The sequence below is a fragment of the Periplaneta americana genome, chromosome 2 (assembly GCF_040183065.1).
Source record: "Periplaneta americana isolate PAMFEO1 chromosome 2, P.americana_PAMFEO1_priV1, whole genome shotgun sequence".
Classification (NCBI taxonomy): Eukaryota; Metazoa; Arthropoda; class Insecta; order Blattodea; family Blattidae; genus Periplaneta; species Periplaneta americana.
Genome location: NC_091118.1, coordinates 88,365,386 through 88,389,176, shown reverse-complemented (window position 1 = coordinate 88,389,176; position 23,791 = coordinate 88,365,386). Strand labels below are relative to the sequence as shown.

The window sequence follows — 23,791 nt, the reverse complement described above, 5'->3', positions numbered from 1 at the left end:
ATGGCTCAAATTTTCTTTCTGGGCCTGTACACTGGCATTCATTAAAAATCCCAGTAATTTCTTATTGTTTCATACGGAATTTGGTAAATAAACAACAGAAATATCAATAATGAACATTTTATATTGGTCAACATGTTTAGTGGCATGCACTGATGCTTTTTTCCACTCAAAGTCCAAGTTAAGTCATACTATTACTTCAATTTAAAAATATTTCATTATATTATTTTAGTGTATCTTATTTACAGTAAAACTCCAATTATCCGAACACCAAATATTCAGATCCCCAATTAACTGTATTAATTTTCAGAAAATATAGTTGGGATAATGCTTAAATCAGGTAATGGTGGGCCTAATACTTTAGCTACAATTCTACACTCAAAAGTTAAAGTTTTAGACTGTATTTTACTTAATTTATTTTTCACACTAATCAGAACATTAAATTCAAATTAAATCCACTTTAATGTATACTAAAAGAAAACTATTTCTGTGTAATATTATCAACGTGTATTAAGGGAATGCTAAATAATTTTTGTTTCTGCACTCCGAAGTTCCAATTTGCAAGGGTTGCAACATGCACGTTGTAAACAAGTGAATGAACTCTCTGTGTAGCTTTCACTTTTCTAAGATCGCGGCTGGATCTATACAAAAGCTCTCTCTTCCAGGGAACACTGCCAATGGCAAAATTTGAAGAGCTTTTGCTTTAAATGCCTGTCCTACAGATGCACGGGGATTATGATCGCGAGCTGATAAGTATTATTTTATACTCTCTCCTGAACCCAGATTTCACAGTTTAACAGTTTAAGTTACTGTTCTCATGAGATTAATACCTGTGTATAACTGATCAAGAAATAAAAAAATAAGTACAGTAATATATATTAATATATTTAATATATTTTGAAGCTGCATTTAGATTGGCAACAGGCCATGACTGTTTGGCCAAACACCTGCATAGAATTGGAATATATCAATCCCCTACCTGCCCATTGTGCAATTCAAATCAAGAAATGGATTCGGAACACCTCAAAATCTGTGCTTCAGTGGCCGACCATGACAATATCTTTGAAAAATATTGGAGTGCAAGAGGTCAAATGACTTTCCTGTCAAATGCCTGGCATTAGAAAACAACTTATTTAAGGGCCACCAGTGTAGCTCAGTTGGTTAATGCGCTTTCCTACCAATCCAGAGTTGCGCTCGGGCACGGGTTCGATTCCCACTTGGGCTGATTACCTGGTTGGGTTTTTTCCGAGGTTTTCCCCAACCGTAAGGCAAATGTCAGGTAATCTATGGCGAATCCTCGGCCTCATCTCGACTAATATCATCTCACTATCATTAATCCCATCGATGCTAAATAATCTCGTAGTTGATACAGCGTCGTTAAATAACTTAGTAAAATAGAAATATAAAAAAATATATATTTAAGTGCTGGAAGGACACATCACCCTTATGGACTGGCTGCCACTGAACATTTGTTCTTTTAATACATGCAGTACTATACATTCACAATAACATGTTGACAGAGTGATATTTCGGACCCAATTATCCAGATTTGTGCATCTTCAGATCATGTCAATCCCCAATTTGTCCGGATAAGTGGAGATCTACTTATTTTGCTCATGCGATGATAATTTGTTAAATAAGAAGTTGAAAATAATGTTTCATTTGTTATTGTTGTTTTGTTATTTTTAGTTATCTTATCTTTAATTTGCATAATTTTTAATATAGGCCTATTGATGTTATGATAATAATTACAAATATATTTTTATTAAATATAATGAAATAAAATATAAAAAACAAAGAAAAAGAATAGCTAAATGAAGTTTGAATATAATCCAACCACATTACGGATAATTCTTCAGAATGAATTTTTACCCCACCAGTCCTCGAAAAACAATATAAAAATGTATTGGGATTTCTAATGAATGCTAGTCTACAGTATGGTTCACTACATTTTTAAATAGTGAAGCATAAAAGCCATAAAAAGTGCAAAAGTAGTTCGAAAGAAAGTTTATGGCATCCAGTACCATGGCAAAAAGCAATTCAAAATCTCTTTTTAAGAAAGTACAATGGATAAGATCTTTCCTGAATGGGAGGTATGGTGGGGCACTGGCAAACAGCTTAGATGGAAAATTAGATGACATTAGGATGTGATTAGAACAGTCTCCAGGAAAGTCAATGGTACGTCTTGCGCAACAAACAAACATTACGAAAAGTTCATTGAATGCAATAAGGGGTCCAAACCTGTGTAGTAACGGTTAGCATGTCTGGCCGCAAAACCAGGTGGCCCGGGTTCGATTCCTGGTTGGGGCAAGTTACCTGGTTGAGGTTTTTTTTTTCTGGGGTTTTCCCTCAACCCAATATGAGCAAATGCTGGGTAACTATCGGTGTTGGACCCCGGACTCATTTCACTGGCATTATCACCTTCATCTCATTCAGACGCTAAATAACCTAAGATGTTGATAAAGCGTTGTAAAATAACCTACTAAAAAAAATGCAATAAGGGATGTGTTTGGTGACAGCAAAATTAGCAGAGGATTGTAGCCTAAGAGATCATCTGATTTAAATCTGTGCGAATTTTATCTGTGGGGAATAATGAAGGAGAAAGTGTATTAAAATAATCAGCATACAAAAGAAGAATTAAAAGACACTCTTCGGGCTATGATAGGTTATGGTTACACTGGCTGAACTAATGATTGTCCCAAAACTTACTTAAGAGGTGCCAATTGTACCTGGAATGTGATGGAAGGCATTTTCAGACTTTCATGTGAAGGTAGGCTGCAGGAGTGAATTTATTGAATTTCATTGCTAAATTAATATAGATACGAAATAGTTTAATGAATTTTTTTGTTGTGTATAAACTGACAACCAACGGCTTGCGTTTGTGGAACCTGCTTGCTTGCTGCCAAGTATTCCATTGGCATATGTCTAGCATGGGCATATTATAAATAGACTGTCCTATAGGGAAAAAAAAAACAGTTTTGTAGATACAGTATATAGTGTTTTTTTTTTCTGGTGCATCTGAGAAATGTGTTAATAATTATGTTTTTAACATAATTATTCTTTGAGCTCCGTTTAGGCCTTGAAAGTCTCAAAGTTTGGCGAAAAGAAGGTTCAAAATGACAATATTTCCGGGCACTGAACAGCAATCATCTCTCCATCTGCTATAGTATATTGAACACAGAGTTCCACCGTCTTTTTCTCCAGAAGAAAAGCACTGAATATATGTAATTAATTCTTCACGAATTTATGTAAAATAGCATTACCCAGTAATAATGTGGTCATTTCTAATATTTTTTCTATTTAAAAAATGAACATCTAAATGGGACATGAGTTTTAAACTGTAATACATACAGACTTTGCTTTGGTTCACTCACGTGTAACAAATTGGTTCAAGAAAGGGGTCCTTTATACTTCTACTTGGAGTACAAGTGCTATTCATAAAGGGTGGTGGAGAAAGTGGCTAATTAGCTGTTTGAACTTTTAATATTTGCAACCAAAAATACAAATAATTACAAAAAAATAGGAATCTGGAGATACACTGAGTTGCTCATTTCACTTATCCCTTCATCTTGTGTAAAACAAGATAAAAGAATCGTTTAGTTTAGATATAGAATTCATGGCTATTACCGATATGTGTTTTTTATTATGGTTTAAAATGAAGACCTATTGATATTATTTTTTTTACTAAAAAATATAATATTTAACATGCATCATTCCCGGATAAATTGACTAGTAAAATAAACAAAACTAGTAGAAATAGCTGTACACAGACAGACATGGCATGCTCAAAATCACTTTTTCATTATCAGTGATGGTGAAAACACGTATTTCTGCGAAAATATCTAAATCTATTTTCTGCAACATCACAATACTTCCGTCTTATGTTTCATATAATGAGAAATTAAAAATGCTGAAAATTAAAAGTCTGGAGGTTTGTTGATAGCACAGCTGTCCAGGGCCAAGCATTGAAAACCTTTTATATGGTATGTATTATCCAATTTTTTCGATTAACCATTCAGTCCACCCCTTCATTATCATGGATATTAGAGGTTTTACTGTATTCAACATAGTATGGACAATTCTACAAGCTTCCTTATGACTGAAGAGTACAAGGGGAGAGGGAGAATTGAGCTTTCATGCTTCTGTTACAGACAAGTCAGAATTACATTTCTAGAATGGTTTATGCTAAAAACAAAATGCAATGCATAAACAATACATATTAAAATTTGCCACTTTTGGAAAGAGTGTGCACGCATGCACATATATACTTACTTACTTACTGGCTTTTAAGGAACCAGGAGATTCATTGCCGCTCTCACATAAGTCCACCATTGGTCCCTATCCTGAGCAAGATTAATCCAGTCTCTACCATCATATCCCACCTTCCTCAAATCCATTTTAATATTATCTTCCCAGTTACATCTCGGCCTCCCCAAAGGTCTTTTTCCCTCCGGCCTCCCAACTAACACTCTGTATGCATTTCTGGATTCGCCCATATGTGCTACATGCCCTGCCCATCTCAAACGTCTGCATTTAATGTTCCTAATTATGTCAGGTGAAGAATACAATGCGTGCAGTTCTGTGTTGTGTAACTTTCTCTATTCTCCTGTAACTTCATCCCTCTTAGTCCCAAATATTTTCCTAAGCACCTTATTCTCAAACACCCTTAACCTATGTTCCTCTCTCAAAGTGAGAATCTAAGCTTCACAACCATAAAGAACAACCAGTAATATAACTTTTTTTTATAAATTCTACATATATAAACACTTGAATAATTAATAATGGTAATATGATCCCACCTATTTGCTTGATGGGTTGCCGAACACCAATTTCATTGTTGACAAACATGATAGTGACCAAAGCAGTATCCGGTTTAATGGCTTTTTCTAATTCCTCTAGATCAACGAGGCCCATGTTATTGACAGGAAGATAGGTCACTTTATAACCTTCCCCTTCAAGTTGACGACATGAAGCTAAAACACATTTATGTTCCTGAAATAATAAAATTTATATTAAAAAAAAGAATAATGGCAGTATTGCAGAACTGTATTATATAACTGTAATTTTCATTTAGGAGAAGTTTACTTTTTTCAATATCACTCTACATTCTATGAAACAGGACACATAGAAGTCAATTTCGTAGATCAGCAGCCACACAGAGCTACCCTTCACTGTATTTTCGAATGTACTGTATGTACAATTAGTAAAAAAAAAACAAGCACTCTTTAGGTCTGAAATATTTCCATTCAGTTGAGAACTCAGTTTACATGGTACTGAATTTAGACTCATTCAGTTGCTTCAGCAATATTACAGTCTGGAAGGAATTCAGTGAAGGTGAACCACTTTTAACAAAATTATCTTCTGGCCTGGGGTAACATGTCTCGTAATACAATGAAACTCAAGTCCTGATACAGCACAATGTTCATATGTGTACAGAGCTGAAATGACATTATGTATAGTTTTGTTACAAGCACGCAATGCTTAGAAACTGTAGGCTATAGTACTCAATTGTTTTGTACTTAGAGCTGGTCTGATGATACAAATTATTGATTTATGTGCGTGGTTGATATAAATATTTGAACATCATCAATTTTGAAGTGAAGCATCTACGTTTGAGATATAAAAGAAAAAAATTGTAACATTTTGATATTAAAGGTTTACTCTGACATCTGACTGTCATACAATGGAAATAGAAGTGTACGAATGAACTTCGTGTATAATGGTTTTCCACATGGTCCGTCCTACTCCATTTTCAATTTAATGTACCTTGAAGTTTTCCACACATTATTCGTGGAAATAATGAATATATGCGTTATATATTAATTATGTAATGAACATCAAATAATAGTACATTATGCAATGAGCCTATAATGATAGTAATTAAGACGCGAGTATGTTTGTTTATGAAACGAGCGCAAGCGAATTTCATAATTTTCATACGAGCGTCTTAATTATCATTATAGGCAAGTTTCATACGACTTTTTATGCTCGACCACATTTCTAACTTGAAATTATTCAGAAGTGGAAGAGTGGAAGTGACTTTGTGCATAGTATTGATTTTTTCCGAGGAACAATAATGTCATTGACCTTGTTATAATCCACAGAATAACATGAACTAATTTTGATATAACCTGGATATTGATTTAGAATTGAAAAACGAGATGACAAATTGAATTTATCTGAATATTATTTACAATTAACGCTAATTATTATAGTAACAGAACATAACCTTCTGCGACAGTATTGCATTTCCAGCCTCCATGACGTTTCCCTCGTCTTTCGATTGCATATCCAAGAATAATCGAAAACCTGAACTTTAATGAATAGGTGTACTTTAATGACATTCATTAAAGGACTGCTACCAGGTGTATAATTCCTACATTTCGGCATGGTCGAGCATAAAATACACTATAGTGTTAAAGAAAGTACATTTTGCATTTTATTACAGTACAACCCTGTTTATTCGGCTCAAACAGGACTGGGCAGAATCAGAATGACTGAAAATCCAGATAATCCGTAAAACTCATTAATGACAAAAACAAGACAGTTTACATACAATACTTCACAATACAACACCACTTAGTTAAATACAGTGCAAAACAAATATTGGTGCTACAAGGAATACTCCAGTGTTAACAGTGATTTCACTAAAGAGTGATTATACCATATGGGCCTGAATCTATTACATTAAGATCTCGAACATAATTACATAGAAAAATAAAAATATCTCAAAATAATAAGTATTATAGAATGAAAAAACTTACAAATTTAAAGCTATTTTCAAGTTTTCAGTTACATACTTATGCTCTTCTAATTATCATTCCCAGTCATAGTCGTAGTCATCTTTTCTTCTTCCGCCTCTTCCTACTGTCTTATCTGAGTTGGTACTGGATCTTCTTTCAGACAAGTATTCTCCCACAAAGCATTATCCTCACTGCCATCCATGTTAATAGAAACACAACACTTCCTGAAACCCTTCACAATTGACTCGTTGCTAATATTCCATTCCATGTTGTCATTATTTACTGGACCAGTAACCACACATCTAGTTTCTTCAGTTTGTATGTTGGGATAAGAGTATGGTCTCCTATAAGTAACAGTCATTATACTCTCTGTGCAGGTTATCCTTAAAGGGTTTATTAAAACAGCATCTAGTACTTGAAACTGAGATATCATCTCCACTGGGATAACGACTATGTCAACATTCATTTCTGATAGTTGCTTCTTGATTTTGTCAGTTATGTGGCCACGAGAAGAATTAAGAATTAACGTTCTGTACAGTACGCACTTCCTTTACAACTGGAAAGATCTAGACTAGAGTAATAATGCGAATATGGATTTCGCAGGGCTGTTTTTATTGAAGTGAGAACATCATACTAGATTCGGACCAATACAGTATAAACTTGAAGAGAAAACAATATTTAAATGTTAAATTTACATACAGACTTACATCACTGACATTCCTGACAACTTTCATTAACTTTCTGCTTTGCTAACATACAGAATGGGAGGAAAGGCACTCCCTATTTTAAGTTTTTATTTCTAGTAAAGTTATGTATATATTGCAATGAAATATGTTGTTTTATTGTCTGAAGCATGTCACTGCTTATTCTGTTTCAGTTCCTTTAAAATCCCATAGTGATGGCTGGTTAGAGTGACCAGATCCACCGACATGAAAAAGAGGATGGCAAAATGAGGCCACTGTAGAAAAACAGAGGACGTGCTGAATGGGAGCAGTGACCGTACAATGCCACACTCCATACAAAGCACTTCACTTGTCTCTTCCTAGTTCTTTTTCCAGAGGTCTGCAGAGGATGCTCCTTTTTCTATTAAAAGCTTCCTTTGTCATTGCTATCCTCTTTTTGACTTCCTGGCAGCAGCTCATGTTACTGCTTATAGTACACCCAAGTATCAGAAGCTGTCCACTTGCTCTACTGTCTCATTTAGAATTCGCAAGTTTATCTTCCGTATTTTTCTTCTTATGACCATGCTCTTCGTCTTATTTGCATTTGTCTTCATCCCATACTGCTCACAACTGTCATGTAGCTCCAGTAGCATATCCTTTAGTATCTCATCCTTTTCTGCTAACAATGCCATATCAGCAGTAAATCTTATGCACTTCATTCTTCTTCCTCCTACTATCACTCCTACCATATTCTGAAAACAGTTCTTTACTAAATCCTCCAAGTAGATGTTGAACAAGGTAGGTGATAAAGAACATTCTTGATGTATTCCTCTTCCAATTTCACTTCCTTCTGACAACGCTTCTCCTATCTCTGACTTTAACTAGTTGTTTCATATAAAGATAATAATAATAATAATAATAATAATAATAATAATATTTATTAATACTATACACTTGAGCTACATTAGGCATTGCAGCCCGAAAGAGCAGAAGCTCGTGCTCGGGCGCAGTTCAGATCAGTTATACAAAATATATCACAAAATTACGAGAGTTCATTGAGCACAATCACATGTGATTACTGAACAGTCTTCTCTCTTTCCAATCTACACCAATTTTCTTTAGGATCCCCATCAGTTTATTCCAATCCACTCCGTCAAAAGCCTTTTCTAGGTCCACAAATACTACATACACTTCCTTATTCTTCTCTAGGTACCTTATGCCAATCGTCCATAGCAGTCCAATTACATCTCTTATACCTTTTCTCTTCCTGAAGCCAAACTGCTCTTCTTCCAGTTGTTCTTCCATCTTAGAATATAAATGTCGATTCAGTATTCGCAACAGAATCTTCACTGAGTGCAATAATAGACTGATAGTCCTGAACTCCTTACATTTCTTGGTATTATTTTTCTTCGGTATTGAAATCAACACTGTCTCCATAAAATCTTCAGGCCATTCTCCTTTCTCATATATTTCGTAGCATAATGATAGAATTTGCTTCTTGTCTTCAACAAAGTGTTTCACTAATTCCATGGGGATTCCATCAACTCCTGTTGCTTTCCCATACTTCATTTCCTTAAGCGCTAGTTCAACTTCTTCCGTTAAAATAGAAAAGCCCTTTTCGTCTTTTGATACTGCTTTTTCGTCTTCTATACCTAAGTCATCTGGACAATTGAGGAGCGTTTTTGCAAAAGTCGATAGATGCAGAAATCAAGATTTAACAGAAATTACATTTTTCAATTTAAACATACAAATATTTATTTTATAACAACAATTTTCACAGGAAGCATTCTTTGTTCTGAGACAATGAATGTAGGTTTGAAAAACATAAGCCCTTTTTTTTTTTTTACTTGTCAGTTTTAGGCGCAAAAAATAAGAATTTTTGCAAAAGTCGATAGATGCATTCTATCTTCATATGAATCTCATTAAAACAGTATAAAATTGAAGAACATTATTAGTGTTAACACAAAATTACAATTTTATCACAAAAGTCTGATGGGACACATCTGCTAGAACTGTTGTGTACAAGTTCTTTGCCTCACCTGTTACTTCGAAATACTGCACGAGTTTCTTAGCGTCATTCTTTTTTACTTTTGACACCATGTTGACTTCTGGAAGAACAGGGGAGTTTAACACACTACCGCACGTTTTAATTCTTGGTTTTAGCAACCACACTGCCACTGGACACGCTGTATGTGTGTTCTGCACTGTAACAGAAACATTACGATGTTTTCCAAAACTTTTACTGTAAGTGATCACTCGCTGCGGAGCCATCTTAAATGGCAGTATCAATCTTAACACCTTTTGAGCACTCGATTTTAAGTCCATGATTTTCCAGTCCTTGTTGAGTTTCTTGACTCTGCCATGATTTTCTAGCATCTTGTGGTAGTCATTGGAGTCAATATGTCTTCCATTCTCCTATAGTCTTTTTCTATTCTTCCGAAAACACGATCTGGAGCCATATAGCTATGGCGACGTATCAGAAAGAAATAAGAATGCGATTAAAATATAGCTTTGCTCCAAAAACGCCATGAGAGTTGCCATTATAATGAAATTCTTGTTCTGACTGGCACAAGAATAAGAAAACAGATGAATGGTGAAAGAGGCATTAGTTGCGGATTTTTTTATAGATTAAATAAAAAAATCTAGAAATGCAGATGCGACTTAGTTACATCCCCTTGATGACTGGTCTCCAACCAAGTATATAATGAAATATCCTTAATTTCTTGTGTTTTTGAATGTATCACAACACAGAGGTTGTACAGCCATACTTGTCTTGGGTAGAACACTTCGCCCATCGATAATTTCGGTAGAGGTTGATTTTGTTGAAACATATCTTTATTACTTCTGGATTATCATCTTTCATAATTTTGTAAAATTTGTCTGCACGGAGTTTTTGTAGTGTATATCGGATCCTGAGTTAATTTTTTTACCAAGTCTGTCTCTGCCTTTATTTGGAATAGGCTTATCTTGCAGGTTGAGCAGGAATTAGTACGGGGAGTTTTAAATGACAGGTTCAAATAACTGTAAAATATGTGTTTATACTTCGAGAGTGAGTAAATCTCAAGTAGTCCCAAGTATTTTTTTCTTTTTTCACAGAAATTTGTCCACATTTTTTTAATACAGAGATCTGGAGGCAGATATCTCCTACTAGATTTTCCCCCTGTATAGTGGCTCTCTCTGCAGTTACACATCTTTATGTCCATTATGAATCTTGCGTACACCACTTTTAACACTTGAATATAATTAATTGATGAACTAGTGGACTTACTCGTGTTAAATATGTAATATTTGTCCGGCTTACAGCTGTTTCAGTGCTTCACGCACCATCGCACCATGATGATGGTGCGTGAAGCACTGAAACAGGTGTAAGCTGGACAAACACGAGTAAGTCCACTAGTTCACCAATTAATCTTTATGTCATTTTAACTGTTACTGTAAGATTCTCACGCTTCTTACCTGCAGTATTTCCTCCTCTATTTTCCCTTGGTGACTGTCCTGTAGAGTAGAATCTATTTTGCCAGCAGAGACAATCGGTCCTTTGAGAAACTAGTTATGCGTTGGAAACTTGACGCACAAACAGGGATTATCTGTCCATCTGTTTTCCTGATACTGTATTTAATTGGCACACTTTGTTTTCTTTTCGAAGACTCGGTATACACCATCCTACGCTTTGGTGATGTGATGGTAAGTAATTTGTTTTGATTTATTTTGCATAGAATCTTAAACTTATTGTAAAATACACTAATGTCATCAAAGGTTAACTCTGCCACTTTACACTGCTTACTTCCTTTAGTTTTTGGATTGGAGAAAGAGTTTGCAAGTCTATGAGCATTTTATATTCGGTTCATGCTCCTTTGATTTATGCTTCCCTGTACGAGGACTCTTCTCTTTAGTTATGGATTTCCTACCACATACAACTTTTTGAATCATAATCATTTCACCTCCTGGATCCATTATTCATACACAGAAACTATCTAGAATATCACAACATTGGAAAACTCTCTTACTTAAAACTTGTCTGAAGTCACTCGTGAATGAATAGGCATACTGTTTTGAAAAGTATTTCATTTCATATTCGCCACTTCACTGTCAAGTTGAGTGGGAGAAATCCTAAACTGTGAAGCTTTAGTTTGGGGAGGGAGGGAGATCAAATAGCTTCCGTCTCAGCGATTTACCTCTAGGCGAAAAAATAATAACATTCCAATTCTGCCGGAAACCCCAATAAAATTAAATTGTCTGAAATACTATGATGAAAACTATTTTATTTGACTCTGCACATATTTCAAATAAGGACTCGAGCATCTATCGAGTTTTGCTTTAACTAAGTGAAAGCATCTATCGAGTTTTGAAAAAAAACATAAAGGTTTGGTATTCTCTACATGCAGTATGAATCAATTTTTGCTAAATCTGAGTTCATAGATCGATTCCGGAGCTAGAAAACATATGATATCCATATATAACTCATTTTCGAAAATTTCTGCATCTATCGACTTATGCAAAAACGCTCCTCAATTCCTTGTCTGATATAACTCTTCTACAGATATTACTAATCAAAAGGGTCTGATTTTAATTTTGCATTTCTACATTTTTTATTTTCCTTCTATTGCCATAAGTAAGCCTTCTGAATGTCTTTCATCTTCCATAATGTGGCCTAAGAACACACAGGAACTTCACTATTTAATATAGTTTGCATGACTTATTAAAACATCGCGCATGCACACTCTCAGAAAGGATTTGGAAAAATTTTGAATGTCCGTATTGCGTAGTTTTATTCAATTTATTAACATATACAGAGTGATTTATATAGAACTAACACATTTCTTTCTTTATTTATTGAGTGGAAGAGAAGGCCTTATGGCCTTAACTCTGCCAGCGAAAATAAAACATTATTATTATTATTATTATTATTATTATTATTTATTTCAAAACGAATGAAGCTAGCCACAATTTGTTATACCTCAAATGTAGAGTATCCTTGAGAGATTACTGACCTCTATAGCAAATGACGAAAATGTACCTGGTCTCCTGCAACAATGTCTTAATGACTTACGAGGTGACTGCTCCAGTCATGTCCGGACGTCCACAACAGCCGCAAGCAGCCTAGAGGAATGATGTTTGCCTATTTCACTCACCAGAGATCCAGTTGTTTCCAATTTGTTTACCAGTCCCAGTATTGTGTTTCTTTGGGAGGAGGGGGGATTACGAACATCAAATTCTCTCTGATATGCCCTTTGAGTAGCTGTAATTTAATTCGTAATCCAGTATTGCTTCACAAGGAAGAGCCGTTCATTTAATGTGTACTCAGGGTGCGAATTAAGATTTCTGATGAGGGGGGATAGAATTCTAGATAGAAAATACCATACATAAAATTATTATTATCCTCATTCGATATGGCTCAATGCTTGGTTGCACTGAGTTGGTTGTCTTGCATCTTGATCATAATAATAATTATATCCGAGAACAGGCTTGCCGGTGATGATAATACAGAAAAAACTATTTTCTTTGCTTACTTTATACTTTATAAACTACATATATTCGTATTAAAACAATTATATTTTGTGAGAAGGGATAGAAGTTATCCCTGGCAGGGATGTTAATATGAATTTATGAGAGGGGGATAACTTTCCAACAGGGGGGAAATCCCTCTCATCCCCCAGTTAATTCGCACACTGTGTGACTAAAACAAAATGTCGAAAACAGCTGCCAACAATAAGGAATAAAGAATAAACATCTGCGCATCTCATCACAGGGAATCAAAGCTCCTGCTTAATTTGTCGTTAAAAACTTGTCATTAAGTGAATTTCCAGCTGAATAAATAATTTTCAACATTTGCTATAGAGGTTAGTAATCTCCCAAAGATACTCTACATTTGAGGTATAACAAATTGTGGCTAGCATCATTCGTTTTGAAATAAAGAAATGTGTTAGTTCTATATAAATCACTATGCATAACAGAACAATATATGATGCTACACAAAATTCATAAGCATCTTAGCGATTAAATCATTTAAACTTGATATATAAACTTACACAATGCTTAGGGGCCTACTTAACATGATTCGCTATGGATACAAATGTTCTTGCTGGGAAAATTCTACATTCTGCCTCGAATTTATTACGTACAAGTTTAAAACTCGGATATTATTAAATTTGTTCTTCAATTCTTCAGTAAATTTGTTTTTCCTGTTAGGCAATTTGTTACAGGAATGTCTCATTCAAAATAATAGCAACTGCTACATTAACATAGACAGAACAATGCCACGTGCTTCAAGCCTAAGCACCATCCACCAAAACAACCAGAAGAATAGAGGTCGGAACTCGGAAGGCCGGTAGCAGAATGCTGCATTGGAATTAAATTGCTCGCTTGAACTCGGTCGAGTGTCGCACCCTCGAGTGAAATAAGATCAGTCGTGATACGCTCGTAATAAATAGAAGTACAGTACAAGGTCATCTCACCGACATATCTTATCTTGTATGGAAGGCGACAGATAAGATACACATATGTTTTGCTCACGCGGTAAAAATAAGGCTTTATTTTCTGCGTTTATGACAAACGTTTAATGGAACAGTCAATGGAACATACCAAAACAGTAACATGAAGTTATAAATAAAATAGTATGAAAAACTTCGATATATAGTTATTATTGCTAATTAATAATTATTCAATGTTTGATTTACCATATATTATACAATATGTTAGGTCCATGCATAGTGTTCCCCCTATATACTGCGACAATGTAGAAATGTTTTACAAAATATTATTGATATAGCAGTAACCTAGATTAATAACAATATTAGTACAGAGATAACGTCACAAAAAATACAATAAAATGAATACCGGTAATCATGCTGCACAACTGTTACAGAAGCAAAGATTGATTCACTAATTATTAGAGATTATTATAATTATTACTAGAAAACTTGATATGGTTCTTGCATTATCGTGATTGTGTTCTCTGTTTATAATAATTACATTTACATCCAATAACATCTATCAGATGTGGCAAAAACAAAATCACTCCTGTGTGTGTGTGGGGGGGGGGGGAAACAAAAAAAAATTCCTACAACATTTATATTACATTTTGAAGCAAGTTTTGTAGTTGTACTACGGAGAGGTTAGTTAAACACTGCAAAGTTTTGAAATGATAAACATCTATGATGTTACTACACAGTTCATCACTATAACAAGAACGAATGTCTAACGCTCGGCTTATACTGTTCAAGGATTTATCACTCGCGACAATTTTACCCATCATGCATGTGCGCTACCTATCGGATTATGCTATGAACTACTTGGAGCTCGAGCGAAAACGTCCGATGCAGACCTGTGGCTGGTAGCTTGACATAAGAGAACCGAAAGGGAACAAATAAGAATTAATAATAATAAATAAGAGCGACACACAATGTGCATAAGTTGGTAGTACTTCACTTGTCTCGACTTTGATTATAGAAGTATATTAAGATTCAAAGAAGAAGTATGAAGTGAGAAGAAGTAAGAATTACCAACTTCAAACCACACTGTAGAAGGATCTGTGTTGTTATAGATATATTTCGATTTGATGAAAACAACAGCAATACCAACCTAATGTCATAGATCGAAAAGAGCAGAGACTTTCGTTATGGTGTCCATTACAAACTATGAAGCATCAACGTATAAAAAGAGAGGAGATTTTGGAAAATTAAAAATTTGTTCGCAGATGGAGGACAGACACGTAAAAATGAAGACATGTCCGCAAAAAAGAGGACATCTGATGACCCTATTGAGCATTGAAGACAGAGTTAAAATTGTAGCAAGATATGAGGTGTGGCAGTTTGTAATTCAGATACAAGGGTGATGAAGGGCTCAACATGACAGACGGATGCAAAAACAATAAAAATTGATCACAGAAAGTTACTGGCTACCGAAAATGTCGTGGACAGTAGAAGATCTGGTATGCCTTGGACTTCAAGATCAGAGGAGAAAGTGAACTGAGAGAGATGTTCCAGCAAAGTCCTTCAAAATCCACAAGGCAGAATGCAAGAGAGAATGGTTGTACATGCTATCCTGTGCGTGCTGTTGTCCACAAAGAGTTACATTACAGACATTGGAAGTCTCATTACGTCCTACAGTTATTCCCAGATGATTGTGACAGGCATACTGAATATTGTGAAATGATGCTTGCATGGTACAAAGATTATCTAAACCTGTTTCAAAACATTTTTTGGAATAAGGAAGTTGTGTTTCATGTAGAAGGTTTCATTTATCATCACAATAGCCATCATTGGCAGACAATGATCCCAATGAGACAGTTGAAAGAATGTAAAAAGGCCGAAAGTAACAGTATGGTGCGAATTAACTTCTTCTCGTATTATTTGACCCAATTTGTTGAGAGACAGCATGAACACTGAATGTTACTTGGAAATTTTACAGACTTTTGTATGGCCTACAATTTCTGAATGAGAACATGTCACAAACTTCCATTTATGCAAGATGGTGCTCCTCCAAATTTTGTCTTTAATGTTAGGGAATGGCTCAATGGGCAGTTTCCAGGATGTTGGGTAGGCCACTGGGGCCCACAGAATGGTCAGCAAGAATTCCAGACCTGACTCCATGTCATTTCTTTTAATAGGGGTGGGCCAAGGAGGAAGTGTATCACAGCAAACCTCAAATTCTTGATGAACTTGAAAATCAGATCCGTCAAGTCATACCTGGTATTTCTGCTGAGTTCTTCTTGAGGAAGGTCACAGAAAACATATTTGTCCATTAAAGAAAATGTGTAGAAAATGCTGGACATTGAGTTATAACTTTAGGGGACATAATGGCAAACAATAGACTATATGTGAGAAAAATATAAGATTCTACTTTCAATATTTTAGGAGAAACAAATTTTCGAAAATTGGGAGTGACTTTCCACCCACCTCGTATGTGCTTGGATGACTGCTGCCACAATGAAAGAATGGTTAAAGGGTTCGATGCAAAAATGAGGAAAGAACGGTGCTCTTCTTTTTTCTGACAATACCAGACACTGGTACTACTTTCAAATGTGAAACTCACCTGACTCCAATAAGTGTATTACTGCTCATGGATATGAGCGTCATTTACTATGGGTGGTTCTTGTTGCAATCTTTGATTGTTAGTATAGAGGAAGTTGATAGTACTTATTTTTTAGTAAGATCTGCATCAATTCTGATGTTGTGAACTAGATTAGATGGCCAATAAAGCAAATTAAATAACTATTTTGTTAAAGCATGATTTGGGGAAAGTGATGGTGTAGATGGCAATATCCAATCTTCTTTGCCAACTTTGCCGAGAAAAAATCTTCCCTGCAATACAGAGAACTTCATTCAAAGTGATTACCATCTTTCCATATACTGTAACTTAAAATCAGCTACAGACTTTCTAGCAAAAAAAATTATAGGAGAGGAGGAGGAGCAGAAGCAGGAGGAGAAAAGAAGGAAAAAAGAGAAGCAGCAGCAGCTGAAGGACAGGAGGTTCAAATGAAGATATCCACACATGAACATGTCCTTCAGTGCATTGTGATAACTCTTCCAGACTTCTTGAACAATTTTACTGTACACAGTTAAGGAATGTATTCAAAACGAAATGATCACAAAAAAAGTGGACACAAGCTTGTTAGAGCTTTGGAGAAAAGCTTAATAAACTGAAAGGAATGGTGACCAGGAGAACAGTTCGGAGCAGAAGAAGATATCAGATGATAAAAGACATTAAGATATTATATGGATCATATGAGGAGACAAAGAGGAAGGCAGAAAATGGAAAAGACTGGAGAAAAATGGGTTTGCAGTACAAATATCTGCTCTTAGGCAGAACACTATGAATGAATGAATCAGTACAGATTGGGCGAAAATTCCCACTACACCTGTTATGCTATACTTATGAAATATGAATGGTAGTGTACTTGTTATGCATCAAGGACATCAGTGTGAGTTCCACCATGATCACATGCGGAGGATTGTGCCCCAATTTCTTGATAAAAGTGGAGATTTTCCTTAGCCCAGGAAAAGATGTTCCGATTTCGTGAACTGTAGTAAATTTTCTTCTGTCTCACACGTGTTGGAAATCTTTGCAGCAACAAGACAAATGCAGTCTGGCAGCTGTTCAAATCCCTGTCTGCTAATTCATTGACGTTATTGACTGTCGAAGGGTGAAAAGCTTTCATTTTAAGGTAATTCTTCATGTGGTTGCACAATGTTGATCACGGCACATGCAGCTCAACTAGAAAGCACATTTTCTTCTTGATTTCAATGGCGATCAAGCCAATGACTCAGAGGCAGCAGCACAAGTTTCTCGCTAAGTAGAGGATCTCCCACTTTGTGGCGCATCTTTTAACACATCCCATGCTGAAAGCCTATTATTCCCACTTCAACTAGTTATCACTGCTCAGATGCACCTTATCAAAATTAGTCCTGAAATCCCGCATGATATTACTCATGCTTTCGCAGTATGTGAACCCACACAACAGCCACAAGTCTCTTCTCTACAATGAAAATACTCGTATCTGCATTTTGAGTCTTGAAATGGCGGGGTCCACCGGATGTCTTCCATCACGATCATCCTCGAAATACATCTGCCAGATGTCTCCCACCCATTATACAGTATCACCAACACATTTTTAATGCACAGTTTTGTTTTACAGACAAAAAACCATAATATGTAAGACAAAACAAAACCACAAGAAACAGAAGAATACAACACAAATACAAGAACACAAAAAATACATCACACTAACATACGAAAACAAAAACACATAAAATTGCAATCTCATTCAAGAAATTAAACTACAACATCGCATACAGAACAAAAACACTCTACAAAAACATCTCTACACACAAACAACACAAACAAATAAAACCACACAGGCATATACAAACTCAAATGTAACACCTGCAACAACTTCTACATAGGACAGACAGGCAGATCATTTCATTACAAAACACCTCCACATGTGCAGAACACATCACAAATGCCAACCACACCTACAGAGACATCAACACAGACATGGAAATACTGCACATCCAACCAAAAAGCCAGAACAATATGAAATATACAGACACATGAAAACACACCCCAACGATATTCTCAACACACAACTCAATTTCAAAACACATACACTCTTTGACTCTACGCTACGGATGCACCCTCACAGGAAACAAGAGGCGCCAAGACCAACAATGACCAGTTCTGAAGATGACCCAAAATAGGTCGAAACATGTTAGCACGGTACGTTAAAATTTAACTCAAGAAAGTTCTTATCATACATATTCCGAACTGATACAGTGTTAATAGTTGTGTAATCAAGATGTACAAAAAACCAGTTGTAGTGAGACTTTTCGGCAACTCTGTACCATATATTAAAACAACACATACATATCACACATATATATATATATATAAAACATATGTGTATATATATATATATATATATATATATATATATATATATATATATATATATATATTTTAAGTCAGTTATCTAACAAAGCTGTAACAAACGTGAGGCAATATAGCATCAGTGGAATTGATGACAGCGAGATGGTATTTTTTGGGAAGGTGAAAGAAAGAATTCTATTTGTGATTCACCTTACAGTTGGAGACAAACTTAGACAAAAAAAGAAACCCAACCAGGTAGTCAGTCCAAGCAAGATTCGAGTGCAATCTCAGACCAAGAAGCCAATTCATTTCTTCTGAACTATACCAGTGGCCAGGAAAGTACTGTATATTGTGACAGCTCAATAGCTTTATGATAGTCCACGAAATGATTAAATTCTTCCTAATAGTCTTTGGTTTCAAAAAAGTTTGATAAATGCTGACATAGGTGCATAAACTACAGGACAATATGGAATGAAATTATCGATCAATCTCCTTAATGTATCTAGCTGTTCGCTGACAACATAAAGTCCACTATAGTCCACTGTAGTCTATTCAGTTGTTATTTTTCACGAGAAATGAGGGGTATTTTGATCAGTGTTCATTACAGATACCTGTTGCTAGTAGCCAGAGTTGGAGTGTAGTCAATATATACTGCAGGGCTGTGTCTTCTGCAACTCGTACTAATGATTTTAATTTACTTCTTTTGCGGTTTATGGATGGACAGTATAGAAGAATGTGTTCCAGATCTCCATCATGATTATTACACCACAGACAAGTAGAACTATCAGAAATATGAAATCGGTGTAGGTACAATTGTGTGACAATGTGACCTGTTCTGGCTCTTGTTAAAAATGTTTGAACATGTCTGGGCAAGTTTTTGTACATTTCCAGGTCATTTGGTTTCTTTTGTACAGATTGTAAAATTTTTCCTTTGTCAGAAGAGAGCCAATTGTTGATCCATAGGTTTATAAAATGAGACTTTACTGAAGCAGAAGCACTGGATAGAGATATCACTTGAAGAGGTCTTGGTTGCAAATACGTTGCCTGTTTTGCAATATGATCGACTTTCTTGTTTCCAGGTATACCACAATGACTAGGTATCCATTGAAATGTTATTTCCTTTTGGAGTTTTTTTAGTTTACTTAGTTGTTTCTGAATTGGAATAATTCTATGTGCGTATAGGTTTGGTACATATTTAATTATATTAAATATAGCTCCCTTGGAGTCGGTAAGTATGCAAATAGATTTTTCAGAAATTTGAGTAACACATTGAAGAGCAGCATCAATAGCTAACAATTCAGTGTCAAGACTGCAGGAGGATGAACATGGTACGAAATAACTTTTTTGATATTTTGGAATATAATACCCTGCTCCTGATGTCCCATTATTAGGATTTAGAGATCCATCTGCATAAATTTGAAGATGATCCTTATATGTGCTGCAGAGTAGTTCCATGACATCTAACTTAAAAATGTATGGAGGATCATTTTTGGAATGATTTCCCGGAATATGTATGCTATATTAAGGAATCACCCACTTCCATGAAGGAATTTCGTTCACAACTGGAGTTTTAGCAATGAGTGTGTCGATGATATAGACTGGTATTTCTTCTTTGTTTATTTTATAGAAATTACACAGGATATTATCTGACAGTTTGAAGAACATCTGAGATCTGGATGAGGCTTGCAATTTTAAATATATTTTTAAATTCTTTTGTAATACATAGTGTCTGATTGGTTGAATATTACATTCAATTTCTAGGGCAACAGTTGCTGATGTTCCTCCCCATATTTCACATCCACAGGTCAATTTTGATCGAATATAAGCAATATAAAACATACGCATTGTCGTGATATCTGATCCCTATTCCTTATTAGCTATGATCTCCAAGAGATTTAATCATGGTAGACACTGTGAAGCAACATTGGTTAAATGTGTTTTCATAAAAGTTTTTCATCAAAAATTAATTTTAGGATCTTAGGAGTCGGATTGTACTGAATTGCTTGATTATTTAAATAAATGTGAGGTTTATAGTTTTTTAAGCTATATCTTCTTGTGAAGACAGTAAATTCAGTTTTTGATTGTGAGATAGGTAGATTCCACTTGGATGTCCAATTACTGGTGAGGGGTCTTAAACTTGGTGTTTAAGTTAACAAGTAACAAAGAGGTACCCACAGAAGCTGCATTAACACCAACACAGTCTCACTATATTTTTCACTGCTTATGATACATGGCGTCCCTCAGTGTAAAATTCTCTGGAGATAAAATAGTCCCTCAATCGGATCTCTGGGGAGGGACTGCACTGAGAGATGCCAAGAATCACACTAAAGTACTTATTTGGAACACAAAAGTCACACCGTCCAGTCAATCAGAGCCAAGTTTAATACTGAAAAGAACTATATAATGAGACAAAGAAGCAAATATAATACCAAAAGGATTGAAGTATTGAATGAAATTAAGAAAGTAATGTTCATAAATGATTTCAACATATGGATAAATTTTAACAATCACATAAAAAGATGAATGAACACTTTACATTATCTTCTCAGCACTGCCAATGAGTATCACTGTATTGTATGCATAAACAAAAATTGAAAATTCATTTGTATTGATGGACGAAAATAAAATTGCGAGTTATAAATGGGGGGGGGGGGGGGAAGAGAGAGAGGAGAACAAGTTTTGAAGATATTGAAGATGTGAAATTGTATGAGGACAATATGGGTATAATGCACCTAACACACATCAGTTGCAGCTTACTCAAATGATGGTCTTTTACCAAAGGGATCACCATTCGATCCCCAGCAAATTTTCTGAGAATTGTGGTGGATAAAGAGGCCATGAGATATATATTTTTTTCCAAATAATTTAATTCCCTCTACAATTCGCATTCCATTATTCCATCACTATCCCAAATCTCTTAATAGCCTCGTTAGTGTAAAAGGAATGTTAAACTGAGAATATTGTTACTATTTTGAAATTGTTGGTAATAGTTTGGTGATGGATAGAGTGAAACCTAAAATATTATGACATATATGGTAACTCTGCCAAAATGCATAGGTACTAATTCGAAGCACAAAGTGACTATACATACCGTCTGTGTAGTAATAATGTGTCTTTTCTTGCTGCCATAAAAATGAGCAACGCCTTTAATAGCTGAATTGTTTGATTCTGTTGCTCCTGATGTGAATATTACCTCTGAAGGATCACAGTTAATTAGGTCGGCAACTTGCTGCAATAAGAAACAAAGTTATGAAGTACAAGCTGAAATCTATTTTCATACATCATGTATACTTTTTTTTATGATTGGAAGCACCTCCATCAGTCATGTTGTTCATTTGGCACAACCCAGGGGACACATGTGGATTGAGGCTTTCCACAGCCGCAAAGTACTTTGTTTCAATAAGAACCAGTACATAAAATTAAAAAAATACCTTCAAGAACAGAATATCCTATAGAATGGGAAAAAAACAATAAAACCAAAAAACCCTTTAGGTTATACTCAATATTATGTCGAACTCACTTGTGTGAAAATGCCAATAAGAAAGAAGATACCCCAAAAAAATTAAAACAACTTGCCTTGAAAACTATAGAAAGTAGGGATTCCTCAGAAGAATGGCTTCATGGATGAAAATGAGGGGGCTGCAGCTGAAGTTTACAGTGAATTGTTCAACCATTACATACCAGTCAGAAGAAATAAAACTGCCTTTGAAGGAGAACTACTTGCAATTGTAACTGCTGTTATACTGATCGATTCCAAAGCTGCAATAGAAGCCATTACATCCAACAAAACACTCCATTCAACAGAAGTCAAAGAAGTAAGAATAGTAGTATGTCTGTTATCAAAATTAGGTAAAACAGTAACTTTTCAGTAGATACCTTCTTATATAGGGCTTCATGGCAATGACCAAGCAGGTTTCTTTTGGTAAAAATAGGGACTAAAATTAATCACAAAACTACGAATTTCAGCAAATTTGAGCTAAAAAAGTCATGAAAAAGAGGGTGAAACAAAAGTATGAGAAAATCACAAAATAAAAACATAAAAGGTAAAAAAATGAGAGATTTGGTATGACACACGATGTTGCCATGAAAGACTGGGATGATAGGAGTTGCACATGTAATGTGCCTTCAATGCACCTTTTCTCGTGGGAAACAAATTACGGTATTCCATGCAGGTATTATTGAGGGATGAGTTCCAAATTGTTTCTTGCAGCTAGAAATATATGAGTAGGTGACTCCAAAGCAGATTCACATGACAAAATGTGTTCTGAAGATTTTGAAGACTGGTTTACCAATAAATTAATGATATATCTTCCATCATCCCCTCCATGTCCAATTATTGTAATAGACAATGCTAGTTATCATTCTAGGTTACAGTTTGGGCTACATAAAAGATATACAAGAAAAGATAACATTATAAGCTTCATGGTGCAATATAATGTAGAGGTACCAAATCCAGTTCCTACAATATAGAGAAACAGGGGGTAAAGATCTGCATTTTTTATTATTGTTGTTTCTCTGATCACATTATTCATTATTTTAACCTGGTTTAGATGATTAAATATACATTATAGTTTTAACTTTTGTAAAATCGTGGAAATTATAATTGTTATTTTTATTAGATTTATAGCAATTTAAATTAGATACAACAATTGGGATCTTTACCCCAACAACTATTGGGGTAAAGCTCCGCGAAACAAAGGAAAAAGATCCAAAAACAAACCAACTGTATACTTATCCAAATCTAACTTTCAGGTAAAGCTCCCTGTGAAGCAGACTTGAATAATTTCAAGAGAAAAACTGTTCCAGGGCCAGGTATCAATCCCAGGGACTTTGGGTGAGCGCATCAATGCTCTACCGATTAAGCTACCCAGGAACTTCACCCAACACAGTCTCAATTTTTCTCTTTATATCCACATACCTCGAGTGGGCTGACAAGACACTAGAAACCCACATCGAGTGCACACAAACTCTGTGCGACTTGAAATTGTGGTTTTCTATTAACATATCTACAGTAACATA

General features: G+C 35.2%; 1 protein-coding gene across 1 annotated transcript in view; it reads right to left on the bottom strand.

Moving 5' to 3' along the window:
- The window catches only part of LOC138694394 (cysteine desulfurase, mitochondrial-like), a 90,657-nt gene that overhangs the window by 37,040 nt on the left and 29,826 nt on the right, over positions 1–23,791 (bottom strand). Inside the window, exons 4-5 of the mRNA XM_069818082.1 lie at positions 21,864–22,001; positions 4,797–4,989 (exon numbers count right to left, since the gene is read on the bottom strand). Coding sequence (XP_069674183.1) covers positions 4,797–4,989; positions 21,864–22,001 — 331 coding nt within the window. The remainder of the gene's footprint in view (positions 1–4,796; positions 4,990–21,863; positions 22,002–23,791) is intronic.